The sequence below is a fragment of the Aotus nancymaae genome, unplaced genomic scaffold (assembly GCF_030222135.1).
Source record: "Aotus nancymaae isolate 86718 unplaced genomic scaffold, 86718_ANA_hifiasm-v0.15.2.pri h1tg000038l, whole genome shotgun sequence".
NCBI classification, from domain to species: domain Eukaryota; kingdom Metazoa; phylum Chordata; class Mammalia; order Primates; family Aotidae; genus Aotus; species Aotus nancymaae.
The window spans coordinates 3,287,529-3,307,012 of NW_026988452.1; the positions used below are offsets into that span (position 1 = coordinate 3,287,529).

The 19,484-nt window shown below is 43.0% G+C and overlaps 1 protein-coding gene, 1 long non-coding RNA gene and 1 other non-coding gene across 11 annotated transcripts in view; 1 reads left to right on the forward strand and 2 right to left on the reverse strand.

Moving 5' to 3' along the window:
* Positions 1-13,722, forward strand: part of LOC135268162 (uncharacterized) — a 29,854-nt gene extending 16,132 nt beyond the window's left edge. Inside the window, exons 3-6 of one of the 5 annotated variants that reach the window (XR_010336447.1) lie at positions 8,363-8,549; positions 9,408-9,560; positions 9,876-10,001; positions 10,595-13,722. This is a non-coding gene — a long non-coding RNA (uncharacterized LOC135268162). Of the gene's footprint in view, positions 1-8,362; positions 8,550-9,402; positions 9,561-9,875 lie in introns of all 5 variants that reach the window. The other 4 variants (XR_010336446.1, XR_010336445.1, XR_010336449.1 and 1 more) reach the window with 4 other exon arrangements.
* Positions 1-19,484, reverse strand: part of MYRIP (myosin VIIA and Rab interacting protein) — a 398,497-nt gene that overhangs the window by 11,624 nt on the left and 367,389 nt on the right. For 4 of the 5 annotated variants that reach the window (XM_064360111.1, XM_012460146.3, XM_012460147.3 and 1 more), the window contains 2 exons: positions 14,823-15,017; positions 4,430-4,591 (listed from right to left, as the gene is read on the reverse strand). In XM_064360111.1, the coding sequence (XP_064216181.1) occupies positions 4,430-4,591; positions 14,823-15,017 (357 nt within the window). The remainder of the gene's footprint in view (positions 1-4,429; positions 4,592-14,822; positions 15,018-19,484) is intronic. The other variant, XM_064360113.1, reaches the window with a different exon arrangement.
* LOC135268190 (small nucleolar RNA SNORA64/SNORA10 family) lies at positions 10,587-10,724 on the reverse strand. The gene has a single exon (XR_010336471.1). It is a non-coding gene; the product is annotated as a small nucleolar RNA SNORA64/SNORA10 family (small nucleolar RNA).

The following is a 19,484-nucleotide window of genomic DNA, read 5'->3' on the forward strand; positions in this document are numbered from 1 at the left end:
AATACATAAGCTCATTCATGTCTCAAAATAATTCTATGAACTAAGTACCATTATCTTGGCTTCACAGATAAAGGAACTGTGGCTCAGAGGGTAAGTGATACACCCATCATCTCACAGCCAATCTGGGCAGTGCATGGAATTCATGTCAGTGGCCATGCTCTTGTCACATTGCCACAGTCTCAGAGGATATGCCAAGGCCTAGCATGGGGGACACTGGAAAAGGCAGGGAAAGGCTAGCAAAGTCAAGGGAAGAGGTCAAGATTCTACTGAGATGGTACATTCTGATGTTACTAGGGCATCAAACAATAACCTTATGCTAGACCCCAGCCAATGTGTGGGGTCTAGCATGAAGTCTCCATTGCCTCCCAGCCCTCCACAATTCTGTGCTACTCAAGACAAATTGGAATTCTGCTGTCATTTATTGAGGGCTTCTTTGAACAAAGTCTACTGGGGTAGCAGCTACAGGAGGTGCACAGAAAGACTGAAGGGTCAGCAAATTTGGGAGATGCTTCTCCTACCCCTGAGGGGTGGCAGTCATGGTCAGAAAAGGAGGAGAGGTGGGTGAAGGCCAAGTCTGTGGCAGCTGGTAAGAGAACACAAGCTACTCAGTAGCCGGCCCCAGAAGTGCCATTTGAGCCCTGCCCTTCCTGGCCCCCAGATGCCTTTCTGTTCTGAATCCTCACATTTCACATTAAGAACTACATTCTTGGCCAGGCGTGGTGGCTCATGCCTGTAATCTCAGCACTTTGGGAGGCCGAGGCGGGCGGATCACCTGAGGTCAGGAGTTCAAGACCAGCCTTGCCAACATGGTGAAACCCTGTCTGTATAAAAACAAAAAAACAAAAATAACTACATTCTTTGGTTTATGAACCAATAAACTGCACAAGCCTCTGAGAAAAGTTGCAGGCTAAGCTTTTACCAGTCTTTAGCAACTGATATGGATTAGATGCTCACATTCTTCCCTAGAAGCAGTTTTGAGGGAGGGCCTTGCTCAGAGTGCCCCGCGAGAGACAAGGTCAATGGGAAAGCAAGCTGCTGACCTCTTCATTTGTGGACTGTCAGGGTTCTGGAATAAGAAAGGCTTAATTTTTCAAGTTTCAGTCCATAGGACAAAGGACAAAGAAGCAGGAGACTACTGAGGGCTGATTTTGCCTGTATCTTGTCTCTCTGTATGACTATGTCCCACTTCAGTGACGTCGCTATATAATTATGTCCCACTTCTAGAACTGCATGTCCAAGGAGCCATACTTTGCTAGAAGGGGATGACCAATTCAGCTCTGAGTTTCCTGGGATCCAAAGCCAACAGCTCCATGTCCACAAGATTAGAGACCAGGTACTCAGAAGAGCAGCCTCTCCTGACACTAAGAGTTAAGAGAGGTTTTCTCCAGTAATTCTCATAGACACAACCTTGCATAATGCAGTGGAGAGCACCCTTAGCCTGCTTCCCAAGGACCGGTCTGCAGTCTCTTTCAGTACTGGGCAACAGCACTCTGTCTCAAAGGTAAACTCTAAATTGATAGCATCCTTAGAATCTGCCCTAACCCAAGAACACAATTTAGCATATGTACCCTCCTCAATGGGGACGCTCCTACCATCCTGCAAGAAATCCTCTGTGACACTAGACTTTGCATAAAAATAGACAACAGGGAGTTGGAGGCTTCACTCTTTGGCACCAGTTAGCCAGGTGGGGAGAATTTCTGCATGCCTGGAAGTGCAGTTGAGATAATCTGCAAAACTGAGGGCAGGGTCAACAACCTCCCATGCAAATTAAGGACACCCAGGCAAGTGCATGTATGCCTGAGGGTAGGACCAACACATTTCCCAGGAAATTGCACAGCACAGACTGGTTAGGAATGTGGGCTGTTTGGTGTGGTGGCTCACACCTGTAATCCCAGCACTTTCGGAGGCCAAGGCTAATGGATCACTTGAAGTCAGGAGTTTGAGACCAGCCTGGCCAATATGGTGAAACCTCGTCTCTACTAAAAATACAAAAATTAGCGGGCATGGTGGTGCACGCCTGTAATCCCAGCTACTTGGGAGGCTTAGGCAGGAGAATTGCTTGAACCAGGGAGGTAGAGGTTGTAGTGAGCTGAGATCGCACCATTTCACTCCAGCCTGGGTGACAGAGACTCCATCTCAAAAAAGAAAAATTCATGGGCTATAAGGTCACAAAATTTGGGTTAAAATTCAGGTTTTATCACTTTCTAGGTATTTGACCTTGGGTAAGTTTCCTCAGATGTAAAAGGAGAAGTAGCTCCCTTATGGGGTTGCTGAAAAAAATAAATACAATAATGTGGTAAAGCATAAGGATAAATACCTGGTACAAAATAACACTCACAGAGCATTGGGAATTACTGATAACATTATTGTGACATTTAAAAATGAATGATAAATTAATAGGCACATTTAAGCACATAGAAAATGGACATTTGGAACTCCAGAGTTTTCTGCCATAAAACATGGCTCCAATAATTTAAGTCTAGAAAAATGTGGAAGGAGGAATAACTAGTTATCCAGTAAAATCCTCCCAAACACCCATAAATATTACTTCCTGCAGTCATTCAAGAAGTATTTGCTATGCAGTGTAACAGAAAATAAGTGATTTGATTCTATTTCATATAACTTTGACGATAAATTAAGTCTTGGGTGAAATTTATGGGAAATAATTTCTTTTGAGAAGAACTGCTGTTCAGCCATTCTTACTGACAATAGTCAATGAAGCCATCTGTCTGATGGGCTTATTTCTGGTTCACAGCATTAACCCATCCAGAGTGGGGAACTGTGCCCTTTCATTCTCTAGAGTGGTTAATGATGTCAGGAGTTGTATTTTTGACTCAATAAAGTGAAAATATTTACTTTTAAAATAATTATCACCTAAGGTTGTCATCTTCCCTGTGAAACAAAAATAAAATCTCAAGACCCCCAATTCATGATGCCAAGACGGAGAAGTTAAGTTTGGAAGCTGAATCACAAACGCCCCCCGATCCCCCGCAAAAATAAGAAAAAACCCTGCCTTTCCTTTTGTTCCTAAACTGATAGCTACAGATAGAAGGCCACATGTCTTCACAGGGGGCCTCTGTCACCCTGACAATGTAAATTAACAGCTTATTTTCATGTGTACAGGACAAGAAGAAACTAGAAATTGTCCCTCACCCACCTGAAAATGAGTGGATATTTGACTGCTTCCTCTACTCTCTTTTACTTTTACTTTATCTTATGCAAAGCACAGATTTACTGAGTGCAAGCTGAATACGTAATTGCCCATTCCCTTTACCCCTCCTTTTCATGTGCAACCTGCAGATTCACAAGAATGTGACCAAACTCTCCCTCTTTCCCTCCACCCCTTTCCACTCCTGCCCACTGTTCCCCTTTAAATATTGAAACCCTCAAAATCCTGTTAGGAAAAAGTATGAGCCACAGATCGTACTATGGTTTCTCTTTTTTTCTGTGTGCATCCTCAATCTTGGCAAAAAAAAAAAACCTCTAAAATGACTAAGACTCACTTCAGTCATTTTCTTTGATTTATGTCTCTATTCAGATATGGTTTCTATTGACCACAAGTCTCCCAGTGATTCAGTTTTAAGATGCAGGATCTATAGAAATATCAGCAAACCAGGGGTCTATACTGAACTGAAGCTGCGGAGACCAGTGTCTCTCAAACTTGAGTAACACATGGATCCCTTTTAAAGAAAAGAAATTGTCATGGGTCCTGAGAATATATCTGCACACCCCAGTTTGAAAATCAGTGGCTTAATCCATGGTCAATTTTGATTTACAGAGTCAAAGGTTAAGGGAATATCAATGAAAACTTCAAACAGCCATCTTTACAAAGTTATAGAGACTATGTCAATCAGTTTTAAATAGCCGTGTCTAAATCCTGCCTCCTCCTCATGAAAAATATTGTCCTGAGAAATCTATATGCTTCCAATTTCCTTCATTTATTCACCCCATTTTTATTGTGTGCTAAATCTGTGCCAGGTATTGTGCTAGGCACTGGAGTTACATGTTAAGCCACATAGCTACAGTTCTGTTCTCACAGAGCTTTCAGTCTATACTGGGGAATATTGGCACTGACTAAGTAATCAACAGTGTGGTAAGGGTCAGAAAAGGATGGTCTTGAAGTGGAATAGAAACCTGTATAGTAGAGAGACCTATGTATGGGTCAGGAAATTTCTCAAAGAGGAAACTAGCGTAAGGTTTTAAAGGGTAGTCCAATATATATTATCAAGGCTTTAATTTGGGACAGAAGAGGACTATACTTTTAAAAGGAGAATTTGGTAGAATCCATCTGGAAGGACCATATCCATGCAAGCATGGTGGAGATGATGACAGCTGGCAGATACAATGGCTTTAAAGTGATTCTTGTGGAACATGGGGCTCCCTCTTTCACCCTGCAGGACCCCATGTGGGCAGAGAGGAGAGTTCTCACCTGGAGTTCAGCATGGTGAACCTGGGCTGCAGCCGTGGCCACCTGGTCCTCCAGATCTGCCAAATGGGTCTCCTCAGTGCCACTGTGGATGGAGCGGGCGGCATCTTCCAGCTCAGTCAGCTGGCTCTCCAGTCCATACACAGTGCCTGCTGCCAGGTACACCTGTAGAGAGAGTGCTGCATTTGAGTTCATGTCTGCAGACCTGGGACTGGTTGGAGTCCCTTGAGGAGATGCTGGCAATTCGGGAGAGTGAGAGAGAACTAGGCTTAACATTGCAGGGGAAGGTTATTTTTATAACATTTATAAACATTCTTCACACTTACATGGTAGTGTGAGGTTTTGAAACCCCTCCTGTCAACCACACCTTCCCTCCCCCACCAACTTTCCTGCAAGAAAAAGCATTTTAAAGTGGCTTTTGTTCAAATAGTACAAAATACATGACATCAGCTATGCAAATTGTATATTGGTTCAGTGACTAAAAAAATGACTATCAAAAAGAAACAAAGAGAAAAACTCATGATGGAGTTTTGCCAGTAAGACTTTTGGTTGGCATTTAGTAATTGAGAAAAAATTCAGAAAACATGAAAGAGGGGAAGTAATTTAAAATGATTACATCCCCATCAAGCTACCAATGACCATCTTCACAGATCTGGAAAAAACCACCTTAAACTTCATATTGAATCAAAAGAGAGCCCGCATAGCCAAGTCAATTCTAAGCAAAAAGAACAAAGCTGTGGGCATCACGCTACCTGACTTCAAACTATACTACGAGGCTACAGTAATCAAAACAGCATGGTACTGGTACCAAAACAGAGATATAGACCAATGGAACAGAACAGAGGGCTCGGAGGCAATGCCACACATCTACAACCATCTGATCTTTGACAAACCTCACAAAAGCAAGCAATGGGGAAAGGATTCCCTGTTTAATAAATGGTGTTAGAAAAACTGGTCGGCCATGTGCAGAAAGCAGAAACGGACCTCTTCCTGACACCTTACACTAAAATTAACTCCAGATGGATTAAAGACTTAAACATAAGACCTAACACCATAAAAACCCTAGAAAAAAACCTAGGTAAAACCATTCAGGACATAGGCATAAGCAAGGACTTCATGACTAAAATACCTAAAGCATTGGCAACAAAACCAAAATAGACAAATCGGATCTAATTAAACTCCAGAGCTTCTGTACAGCAAAAGAAACAACCATTAGAGTGAACTGGCAACCAACAGAATGGGAAAAAAATTTTGCAATCTACCCATCTGACAAAGGGCTAATATCCAGAATCTGTAAAGAACTATAACAGATTTACAAGAAAAAAACAAATCCGTTCAAAAGTGGGCAAAGGATATGAACAGACACTTTTCAAAAGAAGACGTATATGAGGCCAACAAACATATGAAAAAATGCTCATCATCACTGGTCATTAGAGAAATGCAAATCAAAACTACATTGAGATACCATCTTACACCAGTTAGAATGGTGATCATTAAAAAATCTGAAGACAACAGATGCTGGAGAGGATGTGGAGAAATAGGAACACTTTTACACTGTTGGTGGGAGTGTAAATTAGTTCAATCATTGTGGAAGACAGTGTGGTGATTCCTCAAGGACCTAGAAATAGAAATTCCATTTGACCCAGCAATCCCATTACTGTGTGCATATCCAAAGGATTATAAATCATTTTATTATAAGGACACATGCACATGAATGTTCATTGAAGCACTGTTTACAATAGCAAAGACTTGGAACCCAACCCAAATGCCCATCGACGATAGACTGGACAGGGAAAATGTGGCACATATACACCATGGAATACTATGCAGCCATAAGAAACGATGAGTTCGTGTCCTTTGTAGGGACATGGATGAACCTGGAAACCATCATTCTCAGCAAACTGACACAAGAACAGAAAAGGAAACACCGCATGTTCTCACTCATAGGCGGGTATTAAACAATGAGAACACAGGGACACAGGGAGGGGAGCATCACACACTGAGGTCTGTAGAGGGGAACTAGGGGAGGGACAGCAGGGGGTGGGGAGTTGGGGAGGGATAACATGGGGAGAAATGCCAGATATAGGTGATGGGGAGGAAGGCAGCAAACCACATTGCCATGTATGTACCTATGCAACAATCCTGCATGTTCTTCGCATGTACCCTAAAACCTAAAACGCAATAAAATATATATAAAAAAATAAATAAAATAATTATAAATTTTGAGTAAATTCTCTCTGATTAATTAGTTTCTACATGCTTCAACGAGGTTAAGGGAATTAAAATAAATCTGAAATTCACAGTAGAAAAATACTTAATTCTTAGAAAATAGTGTGATATTAAGAGAAGCATGTCAAGTCTATTTATCTGTCAATTAGGACAGTTTTTTTGAGAGCTATTAAAAATAAGAGAGCAAGCCCGATAAGGAAAGAAATTTAAGAAAAAGAGACATTTTGGGCTGATAAGTTTATAAGGTTATTCCCATAGAAGTGAGCAAGGTAAAATCCTTGAAATAATTCAGACTAAGGGATGTGGACCAGGGTAAATGAAACAAATGCCCGCTCACCCTAATCAATAATGTGATGCTGCAACCAACAACACATGGAATGAGATACATCTAAAGAAGGAATTACTTAGAGGTGCTTGAGGTTTCATCAACGTATATAAAATCCTAAACATGTAATCACAGCAATTTAGAGTTGATTTGAATGAAACACATGGCCAAGACTTTAAGAGTTTTTTTTTTTTTTTTAAGACAGGGTTTCGCCATGTTGGACAGGCTGGTTTTGAACTCCTGACCTCAAGTGATCCACCTGCCTCGGCCTCTCAAAGTGCTGGGATTACAGGCGTGAGCCACCGAGCCCAGCCAACAGTTTCTTTAACTTGAGTTAAAAATATAGCAGAGCTGAAGACAAGTCAAGAGCTTAGGTACACAAGTCATGTGCTTTTTTTTTTTTTTCCACTTGTGATGCTGTGCTGGTGAGGGAAAGAAGCCTGAGGATGTTCCCACTCTGTCAATTCCTTGGCATGATTAACTGATCTGTTTTAAAACTGGCAATTTTACAAAACATTCTAAGGTGGAACAAAGGCAGGTACAGGTCTGATGAAAGCAAATTTGACTGTGCACCATCACCAGGCATAATTACCTGGGCTGTGGGAGCTTTCAGCAGTGACTGGTACAGAAGATGTCACATCCAATGATTCACCAGTCATATAGGGGCCACGAATCAAATGTCTGTTGGGAATTGCCAAACTTCAGTTTATCTTTTGTTTTCTATTCCCTTATCAGATGTTGAACATGTAATTCTGTTTCATACAGAGAAATTCTTTCTAAGAGGTCTTTACAATTTAATCATAGCCATTTATTTTTGTTTTTAAAGCAAGAAAGCGTTCTTTATTATCATATGAAATAAATGATGAATATTTCAAAGGTATTTGAGTGAAGAAATTATTCAAACATGTATCTCCAAATTTCTGAAGCTGAAAAACTTCCCTTCAGAGGGTTAAAAAAAAAACAGCAAAAACTAGGGGTGGGGAAAAGGGGGAGAAACAGAGGGGGGGGGGAGAGAGAGAGAGAGAGGGAGGGAGAGAGAGAGGCAAGGAGGAGCCAGAGCAGTTTGACGTTTATTATACTTTTTTATACTTTTCCTTATCTATACCAAAAAAAGTCAATTTATTGTAATAAGCTAATTTAAAATATAAATCTACAGTTTTCACAATGAAACAAATTTTGGAGTGATTTAAATGAAATGAAATAATTAAACATGGCAATGGTTAAACATAACTTGGCATAACTAAGGTCTTAGGTTAGAACCTTGATTTTAGCAGAAACATGCAAGACTCAATGTCATCACACCCTGGGATGTGTATCAACCTGATTGCTGTTTACATCTTCAACATGTTCATTTGCTAATGCTCCTTTTTTGTCCTGCCAAGGCAAAGCAAGATGAAAAAACTCCAAGCCCTCAGCAAGGCCAAAATGTTCATCTTTTACTCTGTGTTCGCTAAAAGCCTACTTTCCTGGCACGAGGAGGAAGGAGAGATTCAGTGGTTTGGCACTGATACCGGCTGAACAGGAATTTACAGCCAAAGTGATGGTGCCTGAAGGATTGGATGGAGGAGGGTAATGATGATGATGTGGGAATGATGGTGATGATGGCAGCATTAGGTTATCGAGCCAGTGGCTAAGCCAAGGGCTTTAAGTTGACTTATTTATGTTCATAGCAACCCTTGAGGTAGATACTATTATCATCATCACGTTCAAGACAAGAATATTTTATGCTCTAGGAAGGTTTAGTGACTTTCTGAGGTCTCACAACTGGGGACTGGTGGAGCCTGTAAGTGATCTCAGGAGGGCTGAAGCCAGTTTCCTTGCCTTTATCCTCCTTGCCCTATGATGCTATGATATTCTCAGTTGGAATGTTATAACAGTTTGCATTTCAGATTTTAACATTAAGGTACTACAGTTACTATGGTAATAGATGGATATGATATTGGCTCTGTTGCTGGCTTGAAATAACCAAAGGCAACATGCTATACGATGAAAATGGTATTCTAGCTTTATAAAGCATAACACATTTGAAAAATGTTAGTTAAGGTCCACTTTTGGTGAGAACAATGGTTACCATGTCTGAGTAATCTATGACCTCTTCAAACTCTAGTCATTGATGCCTGTGATCGCGTTCACTCGCTCTTGGTTCAACAAGACTTTCTCAAAGTGGTTCAAGGGAGAAGAATAGGTGTTTCTTTAATGAAACACCTATCTGTGATTAAACTCTCTAGAATAAAGAACATTAAACAGATTTCTTTACTGCAGTTCTTCTGAGAGGCTTTAATGTGCTAATGTATATCTCAATTTTCCTAGAAAGAGTATGCAAGTTTCTCAGACTTAGTTGACCTTAGAGCTTGCTGTTGGATTTGGCTTTCCATGAAATATACTTTAGGGGACTAATGTATTTCTTTCTTTGCTCTCTGAGGGCAGAGAACCACCTGAGTAACCATGACCATCTCCAGAAGTTCTAGTGCCACATCCTCTGTAGTGCTGTGAGGGTTGCAGGAGAGCTTTGAGAAAGAGGACCAACATCTGCTGCATGGACCTGGATTCAGTGGCAGAGCTTGGCTCCCCGCAGTGCAGGTCTGCTGTGTCTGCTGCCGCTGGTTGTATACTCCATGGGCAATACGGGGCAGAGCTAACAGGGAAGTTGGGTTTGCCCTGCACTCCCTCTGTGGCTGGGGATTATGGGTTACTCCAAGTTGCCTCTATCATTTAGCAAAGGTGAGAATAAGGCAGGTCCTCTGATGGTGGTGGTGGAGAGAGGCAGCTGACTCATTCCCCCCTATACCCCCGACCCCGTTTACAATCCTGCATACATCCTCAAGGCAGCAGTCCTGCTGTTCACACCAGGGGTCTGAGAATGCTCATGTTAATCGTTCTCTGTTGACCTTCTAGGTCCATGTTCTATCCTTCTTTGTCCTGCCCTGTTCCCTGGGAGGCTGACCTATTTGGACTTCATCACCAGGGCTTCCTGGCTGGCTGGGATGGGTTTGGCCAGTGGAGATACCAGAAGTAGATCAAGTAAGTATTAGAGAGAAGAGTGTTTCTTTCCCACTCTCACTGTGTGGGCATCGGGGTTCTGGTTGCAGCTCCAGCCCTGTGGTTATAGCTCCCTCTAGGGGCTGTTTTCCAGGCTTCCTCTCTCCCTGGGCTCTCGTTACACTGTCTAGGGCTGGTAGCAGCTTCCTTCTATTGCTAGTATTCCACCTCAGCATCCCTTAACCTTGCTTACACCTGAGTTAACAGCCCCTTCATGAAACGCTCCTCTTCCAGCCAGACCCCAGCAGGTATAGCGGAGCTCTTCACAGCAAGAAGGAATTGAGCCCCCACTGCGTACTGCTATGGAGGCTGGGATTAGCCCCAGGTTGTTCCTGCCTTTAGGGGAGACGAGCTGATTTCACAGCACTCATGCCAGATAGCAGGTGAGACGTGTCAAAGCTGAGAGAGGAAGGGAATTCTCAAATACCCATGCCCTCTGCTAATTAAGGGGGTTAACAAGGCAGTTTATGAAAACAGGAGATTGGATATGTAAATGTGATGTTTCTTTATCTTATGTAGCTCTGGAACCTTCAGAAGTATTTTTAATTTTTTTCCTTTTTTCCCATTTTGCTCAGGACCCATCAGAGCCTGGAAAGAGAGGCCACAGTTAGACCAATCCGAGGTCCTGGGGAGATCCTTTCTCTCCCTCCCTGTTACAAAAGCAACATCAGTGAAGCCTAGTGTAACTGGCAGAGCTGGGAGTCTTCAGAAGTATTTTTAAAAGTGAACATCCTCAACCAAATGTTCTTTTTTTCCCCCGAGTCCTGTCCTGCGGTAACCAATGTTCAGGAGGCGAGAATAGTGTCACCGTTGCTATTTCTAACAGTCCCTAGGTTCCCCAGCACAAAGGAGAACAGCGGAGGAGTGCAGGACTGCTCTTTATTTTGCAGACCAACAAAAGCCATGATTTAATGAGATCAGCTGCACCCAGAGGACAGTTTAAGAACCGCCCTGGCTTCTCAGCTGAATTCCATCTGGGAGCAGCAGAGAGAGGCAACGCGCCCATGGCTCTGTGATCTGTTGAATTAAAGAGAGGAAGAGTCATCCCTTCCCTGACTTAAAAGCCCATAGAATTCAAAAGAATATGGATGGAGTTTCTTCTGAGGTGAAATTTAAAAAGCTGAAGGCTGGGGGAAGGGAAGGAAGAGGAACAAGGCAGTTAACTCTTTGGGAACAGGAGAAGCATGAGGGGTGCAGGACAGGGGAACAATCACCTATGGACTGGGTCTTCCAGCCACCGTCCCTCTGGGGCTTCTGACATCTTCAGTCTGTAAGTGGATGTATTTTAAATTGAAACTGTCAATGAACCCAAGGGGAAAAAAAACACGTAACTTACAATTAAAGGATCTTACAAGATGAAAACTCCAATAAGGCCATTGCATTTTTTTCAATATGCTCCTTGGAGGTAAAAATAAAAGGGCAGGGTATCTTTGTTTTAAGCATGCCATGAGAACTGACCATGTCATTTAAACCAGATATTTCACACACTGTTTTTTGATACCATACTTTGTAAAAAATACATTCGTTTGCTAGTGAACCATGTCTTTAGATTAACCTTTTCAATTCAGTGTGTCCAGGATCACGGCCATCTCAGAACTCAGCTGTGTTAGAGACACGTTTAAAGAACAGAGACCCTGCACGTGAGAAGTCAAGCAGTTCTTTTAAAAAAGGACGTCATTTCTCTGGTGTAGTCATACATTAGCTAATCATTCACCAATGCTTCCTCTGTGTCAGGCTCTAGGTGGTGGGCTGGGGCTAGGCTACAGACATAAAAGGTGGTAAACCCTGTCTGGCGGGAATTTTTATATCTTGTTCCCAATCTGGGGCTGATTTTGCTCTGCCCCAAACCCCTAACATTTGACAGTGTCTGGAGACATTCTGACCGTCACACTGGGAGGATGCTGCTACTGGCAGCTAGTGGGTAGAGATCAGGTGTGCTGCGAAGTATCCTACTGTGCACAGGACAGCCCCCACACAAAGAATTATCTAATCCAAATGTTAATAGTGCCAGCCTAATGGGAGATGGATGAGGGAACAGAAAAGATGCAAAGTATGAAAAGTGATTAGACAGATACATGCATAGGCTTTATGGGAGCCCCAAGGGAGAGAATCTTCAACTTTTAAAGTGAAACAAGCATTAGTGTATATATATGTAAATTTATTCATAGAGATAGGATCTCACCATGTTGACCAGGCTGGTCTTGAAATCCTGGCCTCAAGCAATCCTCCCTTCTTGGTCTCCCAAAGTGCTGGGATTACAGGCGTGAGCCATCACACCTAGCCTGCATTTAAAAAATTTTTATTTGTTATTTTGTGTCAACTTTTATCAAAAAATACTTCAGGTTGGGCACAATGGCTCTTGTCTGTAATCCCAGTACTGTGGGAGACCGAGGCAGGAGGATCACTTGACAGGGCAGGAGTTCTAGACCAATTGGGGCAACAGAGCAAGACCCCATCTCTACTTAAAAAAAAAAAAAAATCCTGTAATAACAATTCCTGATTTCTAGGAGCAGCATTCATTAGAGCAATATTGGAAAATTCTTATCAGCTATTTCCTGAAATACTCAACAGTGATCATGAGTATTTACCTGTAAGAATTTATTACATTGTTTTTTCTTCATCACAAATCAGAAGGACTGAAAAATCCATTACTAGCAAATATACCTGTTATGCCAAACCAAACATGCAATTCCTCAAGGGGCAGTGAGAGCTTTCCTGAACTCCAGAGTCATCAGTCAGACACATCCCTCCTGCAGGCCACCTAGACTCTTACTTGATAGCCAAGAATTTTTTATTCTCTTTGAAAGGAAGGGGAAAATTACAAAATCCTTTAACCTAAACATAGTCATGATTTGCTAAACAATGAGGATATATTATGAGAAATGCATAATTGCGTGAACATCACAGAGTGTACTTATGCAAACCTAGATGGTATAGCCTACTTCACACCTAGCCTGCTGCTCCTAGGCTACAGCACGTTACTGTACTGAATACTATAGGCAACTGTAACACCATGGTAATTATTTATATACCTAAACACAGAAAAGGTACAGTAAAAATCTGGCTTTATAATCTTATGGGACCACCACCATTATATATGTGATTTGCCATTGACCAAAACACCTTATTATGCAGCACATGACTATAATTATACTTGCAAATACCTTTTAGGAGTACAAACTAAATGGAATTGAATCTGAAGAAAGGTAAATGTAAGCACTGTCTTCTCCCTCCCCCAAGTACATTGGTTTTGCCTTCAGCGATGTACAGGTTTCCACAGGGAACCAGCTGACTTGGCTGATGGTCTTTAACCCTTCTAAATGTTGAGATGGATTATGAGCAGCTTCCCCTTCATCCCCTTCCTCTTTTCCAGACATCTGGTAGATCTCACTCCCTTTCCCTGTGACCCTGACTCTCAGGTATGGCTTCCTTCAGGCAGAAAAGGACCTGGCACCAGGAAAAGCCCAGCTACTTAAGTCAGGGTCCTCAGAAGAAGCAGCAAGTAAACATGGGATGAATGAGGCAGTTGAGTCTTCTGGGCCACTCTGCCTACACTTCAGTAAAAATGGATGCTTTTTCAATAAAGCAAAATCACCATCAGGACTTGTTTGATTTCCTTTCTTTCTCAAGTGTCTTTCTCTTGAAAGCAGCAAATGCATACTTGTCCCAGGATCAGAGAAAGAGCTAAGAGTGTGTGTTATTAAAGTTGGAACCACTTTTAACAACTGATTGTTTAGTGAATTTTAATGGGATCATTTTAGGAGTTGGCTGATGACATGCCTTCCAAATACTAATAAGAATAGTCAGCATTTATTGTGTACTTTTTGCCAAGCATTATGCTAAATGTTTTATTTTCAAAGAAGAAATGTAATTGTAAATATAGTTGATGTTAGGCATTTCCTCTTGATCAGCAGATCCACTAGCAATGGCTGGTTAGCATCCTAGTGGGGAGCATAGGAATGGGGGAGGGGAAGTGATGGCAGTCTGAGGTCTAGATGTGGTCACGAGGTAATGCAATAGAGTCTTACTCAGTTCCCAGAGTGCTTGGACAATTCTGGGGTAGTGTGGTAGACTCAGAAGAAAGGCAGTGGGCTTCTTGTTGCTAATGCCACAAGGAGGCTTGGTGATTCATTGGAAACATAAATTATATATGATAGTTTTGGTATCTTACATTAGGGAAGCAGAGAAGACTAGTTGTAGTAACTTCAGTTCTTTTGGCAACCGCTTCATCCCCTGGAGTGGCACTGGCGCTGCTCCCACCTGGATCCCCTTGGATTTCTTTCATAGTTTCTCTATACTCCTCTCCCTGCCCACCAAGCCTCCATGTGCTTTTGTTCCCAGCAGCCCATATCTACACAGAGGACTGCGTTTGGGCTACTGGAGACACTGCCTGCGTGCAGACAGACTGAAGTGCCTACTGGTTGTAGGAAGGGCCAGTTCTTTCACCTTAGGTCAGGACAACTTTGAGATGCAACTGCTACTCCAGAGCTCCCTGCAGGATCAGGCTGAAGCTACTCTTTATGTAAGATCATGTCCTTGCTCGGATTCTTCCCTTTCCCTTACTTTCCCCATTCTCTCACCAGCTTCCCTTGTGAACATTCCCTAATAAGTCACATGCACACAAGTCCTCATCTCAGGGTCTGCTTTTGGGGAATTCAACCTAAGACCCTTACTGAGAATGTATTTGCTATGGTGGTAGTGGTGTGTGTGTGTGTCCTTGTACTCTTCATGATAAGCTACAACTTGATCAGTTGCTTCTTCACACACATTCACCCTAGACAGGGCACCTCCACAGCCTCTTACATTTTCTTCCAGGGAAGTCAGCTGCTCATCCAGTCTCACTTGGTCTGTCCCACGAGGAAACGTCCCCTTCTCTCTGTCAGGAGGGACTTGAGGGGACTCCCAGGGCCCTGTAGATTCTGCTATCAACTCCTCTGTGGCATTGATGACTTTCAGGACTTCTGTGGAGATGTTGCAGAGAGAAACAGCAGAAAACTTCTGTTTGGTCCGATAACAGAAGGGGGCAGAAGACAAGAACAGCACATTAACAATGACACAGAAATTTTATGTTGTCATGACACTCATCATCATGAGGTTGATTCTGTAATTCCACACACAAACACCAATGTGCTAAATAATGAGAAGATAAAAGTAGACACAGCAGAAGAGAACTGAGGGGAGGCCTGATTTGACTTCACCTAGTTTCTGTGACTCCCAAAAAATTATTTCAGATTCTTGGGGAGGGAAGGAGGAAAGAGGGCTAGAGTGGAAGTTGTATGTCCTCTGCCCACAAACAGTTTTGTTTATCTCATCACATCATGTTTCATGTGACCAGTAAAATGTTTAAAGAAGTAAACCAGTAAAATGTTTGGTAAGGTACCTATCTGACCCATGTAAACTTGACCAGAATATTAATGATACCTATGACTTGATTTGCAAACTTTGTTCCTCTGAATGGATTCTATTTTAGGTTTTGTCTCACTAGAGGAGGTTTCCGATGGCAAAGGGGTTAAGTGACAAATTAGTGGCTGAGTCTGCATTCCAGAAGCTGGCTCTGGGCTTCTACACTGAGGCATGTGGTCTCACACCTGTCAAGCTACTCTGGGGTGAGGGCACCTGTGCCAGAGGGCTTCTCTTTAGCCTTAGCCTGTCTGTTCCACAATAGCTGCCTGACTGACCCAATAGCCCTGTTTCCGTTGGTTCCAGGGGCCTTGCTACATACCAGAAAGGTTGGATCTGGGGTCCTAGGGGAATGAGATAGAGGGAAGGTGATGCAGACCCACCAGAATGACAGAATTGTCCAAGAGAACAGCCAGAGTGAACTCTTCACCTTAGGAAAAATGTGTAGAGGATGTACCCACTCTTCGGGACACGGCAGCTTGATGTGGCAGATTTTGGAGACAAATTGGGCTCAAAATAATTTTGGCAAGAACCTGCTACCACTGTTTGCTTAAGTCCATTTTAGAAAGGGCAAAGTTGTATGCATGAAGTGGATTTGTTACCATTTCATTAGGAATAAAACGTGTTTAGAAAGGTTGCCCCTTATTTGATAGACACAGTGCCCTTGTATATCTTTTGAAAAGAAAGATATATGACCAAGGGGTTCAGAAAAATTTAGACCATAGCATGAGGGAAGGTAAAGTAAAAATGTACACAAATTTCCAAACAGCACAGGGCATTAAAGGTCAAGGTATTATTGGGAAGGATTTAAGATGCTTAAACAGAAAGAGTGATCTGTATCCTGACTCCAACTGAACATACAATCGAAGGGATAAGTTAGCCATCAATATTGCTGGACCATCATTGTTTTATTCCATCTATAAACAGCCTTGTTTATTAGTCATGAGAGTTGCAAGCTCGAAGCCAAATACTTGCCTTGCTTTTTGGCCTAGAATACCACCTGTGAGATGTGCACTTCCCAGTTCTCTACACTCCCCTCTGTTCATTCTACATACTTCATTGGGACCCTATGGTATGCTAGCTCTGTTCCAGGTGCTGGCATAAAGCAGAGAACAAGAGGAATGTAGTTCCTGCTGTCACACATGCCTTGGGCCCCACCCCATCCACTTGTCACGCTGACTTCCTGTCCGGGCCCCTGAGGCATTTGCATTTTCCCTTAAGTCAGAGTGAGGAGCCCCAGGCAGCTGGTCTGAGGAGAACACCACAGCTTCACCTGGAAAGCCTGTGGTCTAGTTAAAGACCTGGACCACTTCATAAGGGAACCAGCTTCCAGCTGGCAGAAGTGACTGAACGGGCCTGGTGCAGTGGCTCACACCTGTAATCCAGGCACTTTGGGAAGCTGAGGTCAGGAGTTTGAGACTAGCCTGGCCAACATGGCGAAACCCCGTCTCTACTAAAAATACAAAAATTAGCTGGGCAGGGTGGCACATGCCTGTAATCCCAGCTACTCTGGAGGCTGAGGCAAGAGAATCACTTGAACCTGGGAGGTGGAGGTTGCAGTGAGCCAAGATCATGCCATTGCACTCCAGCCTGGGAAACAAGAGCGAAATTCTGTCTAAAAGAAAAAAAAAAGTGACTGAACAAAAATTATATGAAACCTGGACAAGATCGCTTCATTGGTTTGGTTGGTGTTTCCATTTTGCTCTCCACTTGGAAATGCAAACTGGAATCCACAGCAATTTCCCACCTGTAGGGAATCAAGTGTTTCTTGTCTGTTCCCTTGGAATGGGCTGTTTGCTTGGACCTGGGTTGGGGTGGACCATGCACCTACTGGAAGTCGAGATAACTTGGATTTCAATAGCTACATGACAGGGGCAGGGCACCTAACCTCCCTGTTCCTTACTGTGCTCACTGGCCGTGAAAGATAGCTTTCTTACAGGGCTAACACTGACTTGTCATGTAAATGTCCTGTTCTCTCCCCAGTCTAGAGAAAAGTGAAAAGCACCTCCTACAACTATGTTTAAAAAGCTATATTTAGCACTGGATGGAGGTTTGATCAGATGAAAAGCTGGTGGAGATTCAGAGGTGGCTGACAGGGAGCCCTGTATGTGGGAGAAATGAAAAGCTAAAGGATCCTACTGTTTCCTATTGCTTACAGCCCCAGAGGGACGAGGTGAGTGGCACAAAGCACGAGTTGAGAGCCCAGACAGAGCACTCCCCTGTGACAGCTGACTTCCTGCAGATATTCATTATAAGACAGATCAAATGTGGGTTTTATGGTAGCAAATGCGGGAGAAGTGAAAGCATGGAGAAATCAGCTGACACAATAGGACGCTTTGCAGAACAGGAAGGCGGGTCTCAAAGACACCTGCAGCTAAGGGACCCACAGATGACAGAATGAAAATGGCTGGTAAAACCATGTAACAAAATTCAACCTTCTACTGAGCAATGAAATACAAATTCAATAACATTTATTAAGTGCCAGATACAGGCACAATGCTCTTTAAAATGCCAGGTGTATGGCAGTATGCCCTAGTGCAGGTAGCATGCGTTGAACTTTGAGCTGTTGACCCACGGTAGGATGTAGGTCTGTGCTCTGAGGCACCCACACTCCTGGCATCCTGCTGACTGATGCCCACCTCTGTGAGCCCAAGTGTCCACTTCTAGGGTTCAGTCTGTGTCACAGTCCCAGGCGGAACACCAAATCTACAACATCAGCTTCACAACCAGCGGGGCTGAAACAGCCCACCACTTGGGGCACAGATGGTGAGGAGAAGCACACTGGTGTTGCAAGCCCCCCACAGAGCCACGAGGGCAGAGGGACAGGAAGGTAAGATCTGACTCCTTTTGGCCTGAGATAGAGTTTCCTCAATTGCTCATTAACAAGGTAGCGAACCTATTGTCAACATCAGTGAAGACTCAGGCTCCCAGCCCCTCACAAATGACACAGTACTGCAGCAGGCCTTGAAGACAGTCTTTTACCATCAAGATTGCGGTCCTGACAGTGACCATTTCAATGGCCCCAGTAAAGATGACCAAGTCGGGACCTGCGCAATTCATCTCTACTGATTATTTCTTTTCTCTAGGACTGTAGGCAGAGTAAGACTTGTATTTTTTGTCTCAGGACCCAAACGCACTTTACCTTAGCAATCTCTCTGACCTGTGCCTATATGCTTTCTCGCCATATAAAACGTGTTGCTATAAACAAATTTCTACTCTATGTACTCTTCCTTATCAACTGTTTTCCAAAGACACAGAGAATGCGAGTTGTTGCCAGGGGAGATCTGAGCCTCTAGAAGTCTAAAGGAGAAAATATTTTCATTCTAAACACTAGATATATCTGCTCGTTAGCAATCTTTGTAAATTCTCCTGAGATTTTCCCAGTGTCATTATTCATTTCTAAGCTTTGTGTTGCAAAGAAAAATGCAAACTCATTTCAAGCTAGAATAGTCAGGAATGCTCTTTACCAGAATATCTCACTCTTGTGAATGTGTGAGCAGCAAGAGTGTGTTCTAATAATCGGACGTCTGGCTTTGTGGAGAGAGATCACTTCGGAATGAAAGAGGGGATTCCAGCCACAGCTTGACGCTGGAACATGTGTGTCTCTGTGTCTGTCTCAGCTGGGCTCAGACCTGAGCCGAAATCTGTGCCACAGGTCCTGGTATCTATTTATGTGACTTGATACAAGTCTTGATGTAATATAAGGTGGGCAGAAAGGCTTTGAGGATGTGTACATGTGCCTGGAGGAGAAGAAAGATTTTCCTAGCTCCACCTCATGGGCTGTTCTGACACCTATCACAAGAACAAGAGAAAAATGGCACAACAGGCAGAAGCTGAAGGGACACTGGCACTCACATTTTTGAGAGGAGGGAAGCATACAGCATGATCGGGGTTCACGGTCAGCCAAGATAGGCCTAGGGCCCATCATTCCTTTAGGGGGCCATGAAAATATTTTAATTTCTTTTAAAATTATGAGAAAAAGAATGAATCTTTGCACCAGGAGCATGTTTTAATATATTGGTATATTTATACCAATACACTTGTAAAATATGATTTTATGGAGGA